Raw genomic sequence first — 2,585 nt, forward strand, 5'->3', positions numbered from 1 at the left:
TGTTGAGTCTTTTCTTGTTCTAACTTTTGGATAGTATTTTTAGCTGCTCCATCGTAGATGGCTATCGTTGCCTGTAAGTCTTCTGCGTTGTCTATGTCTCCAATTGTCGTATCTTTTCCGAGTTTCTGTTTGATATCCACTACACTTTTCTTCTTAATTTTTTCCCACAGGTTGTCTAAGTTTTGGTCTATTGTTTTGAAAGCGGTGGTGACCGTTTTCTCTGCTTCTTCCTCGTTGGCACCTGGTTTGGTTTCCTTTTGTGTTGCTGCTAGGAGTTGTTTAATTGCCGTCTTGGCCTCGCCGCTTGTTACTGCTGTCTTTAGGTTACTGACTTCGTCTGTTTGGGCGGATTGTTTATGGCCAGATTTCATTTCTTTGACGTCTAGGAACGCCATTGTTGTCAATTTGTCTGTTTGGCGTTTTGGCGAGGCTGCTTCAATAGTTGTCAAGCCATTTTTGTGCACTTCATCAGCTTTTGAAAAGTCAAAAATACCGTGTAGCATTTTTTTGTTGGCGTTGGTTGCCAACCATGCTTGGTGGTCGCCTGATGTGCGCGTACATATGCATCTTCTTCCATTTGATTATACACATTTTGTGCTGCCGACATTTACCAGTTTGACGTAGCCTATTTGGGATATAATTAAGCAGTATTCTATCGCAGGTGCTGATGCGGTGATCTGTTGGGGTTTACCGCTGCAACCGTGTGCTTGCGCTTGACTCGCTGCGTTGCCATAGCCATTGCTGTTCCCCAAGCAATACTTGCTGTTTTTAGATGCTTTACCGAAGGTTGTTATCGTTGAGTCGATTTGCCCAACAAGCTCTTGCGTTGACGTCAGAGCTTGGACTGCTGTTGTGTAGTAAGCTTCGCTGTTGCTACGCGTGTTTGCTGCAATTTTAATATGACAGCCACTAGTTCTGACATTTTTAAACTATCTGCTGTACTGGCTGTCTTTTCGGCGTAAAGCATTATTTTTAACCCCGTTGTTATCATCTTATCTTCCTCTTCCTGACTGCGGGTCAGAGCTGTTAGCGCCATGCTCGGCAGTTTTCTCAGTTCTGCTTCTGTTTCACATACCGGTTTCTATGTTGTCTCCTTCATGGCATTATGTGTCGCTGTTGTCCTCCTGCTTAGCAACAGTGTCGTTGCTGCTAGAATCGCAGCTAGAAGAAACATTTTAAGGTGCTAGTCTTGTTCGCTGTCATCCTGGAGTGCAAAATAAGAGAAAAAACATCTTTCCGTATCGAGCGTTCATTTGGTCGTCTATGGTTTGCTTGTTAAAGCCCGCAGCCATCGCCTGCGGTTGTGCACTGCCTGTCCAAGTCATTTGGAATCTACAAAAAATGAATTTGGTTTGCTTTGTTTTCTTTGGATTAAGGTAGTGGTTAGCTTGTGCTCTGCTCAGCAAATGGATATTAGTTTCGGGTTCGCGGAGAAGACCGAAACTTTGATACTTTACTTGATTATTACCGTTGTGGCAGGAGACCTTTGTTTGGATGGGCGGTGTTACGATTACAGCCGTTTCTTCATACTGGTTTTCACCCCCTGTTTAAGGAGCTTCACTGTGATCATTACCCCGGCCTCCGGTATTGTCCAAATTTCAAGACTTCTCCCCTGTAGCCACTGCTTCACAGATCATATCAGGGTCTAAAAAGCCTTTATTTGGCATTACCAACAGCTTCAGCGTCTGGACTTTCTGCTGTAAACTAGATTCTGCCATCAAATTAAATAAAAAATGAAGCCTATCATTAAAATAAAATCTATCCAGTTTTTAGTGAAATGTAGAAACTCATTTTCACTTTTCGATACATTGCACCCCACCCTCCACATTGTGGTGTCGCTTGTTTTTCCATCCCATTCTGCATTTTTTCTCTTTTCCTCCTTTTCTTCTCCTATAGATACTTATGTTGCACTGTATAATGTAGAAGAATAATTTATTCTGTATTATAGAATCTTTCTTTTCTTCATTCTTCCCTCCAGCGTCTCTTTATGTATGATCATGCCCATATCAATGCATGACTTTGAAACTGCGTATCTTCTGTGTCATTATTTCTTTGTTTCTCTTTGAGGTTTATAATTTGAAAATATTTCTTTTACACACATTTTCTCAATCACTATACCACTATTTTCGTCACTATTAAAAATATTATTATTACTACTATCTTACTATTGATATTATCATCATTATCATTACTATCACTATTATAACCGTAACTAATATCCATAAATAAACAAATAATGATAAATTAGAAAATTACCCATCTTTCATACCCTATTACCACAATACTTTATACAGAAATTTAATATTTTATGGGGGTTTAAAACTTGCAAAGGCTTTATTAAAAGAGTGAAAATATATATGAAACTTAAAAAATTCAGCTAATTCTAGCGAAAAAGCATATTTTTACATGTTTTATAACTTTGAGCAAAAATCCTAAATTTTTTACGCTAGAAGCAAAACTGCAAGCAAAGGAAGAGTCTTTATTACAATAGAGTTTCTCCCTGTTGAGGTTGTAGACACTTTTTCTTTTGGAAAGCATTTTGGGTATTTTTTCTCATCAAAATCACAGCCTTTTTCATCTTTGCA

At 39.0% G+C, this 2,585-nt stretch overlaps 1 protein-coding gene across 1 annotated transcript in view; it reads right to left on the reverse strand.

The window, feature by feature from the left end:
- Positions 1-2,441: 2,441 nt before the first annotated feature.
- The window catches only part of TEOVI_000514900 (variant surface glycoprotein (VSG, atypical), putative), a gene marked incomplete at both ends in the record, with an annotated part of 1,422 nt that continues 1,278 nt past the window's right edge, over positions 2,442-2,585 (reverse strand). The window contains one exon of the mRNA XM_067219893.1: positions 2,442-2,583. Within this exon, the coding sequence (XP_067075994.1) occupies positions 2,442-2,583 (142 nt within the window). The remainder of the gene's footprint in view (positions 2,584-2,585) is intronic.

The sequence above is a fragment of the Trypanosoma equiperdum genome (assembly GCF_001457755.1).
Source record: "Trypanosoma equiperdum strain OVI genome assembly, contig: ctg_1005, whole genome shotgun sequence".
In the NCBI taxonomy this organism is placed as follows: domain Eukaryota; phylum Euglenozoa; class Kinetoplastea; order Trypanosomatida; family Trypanosomatidae; genus Trypanosoma; species Trypanosoma equiperdum.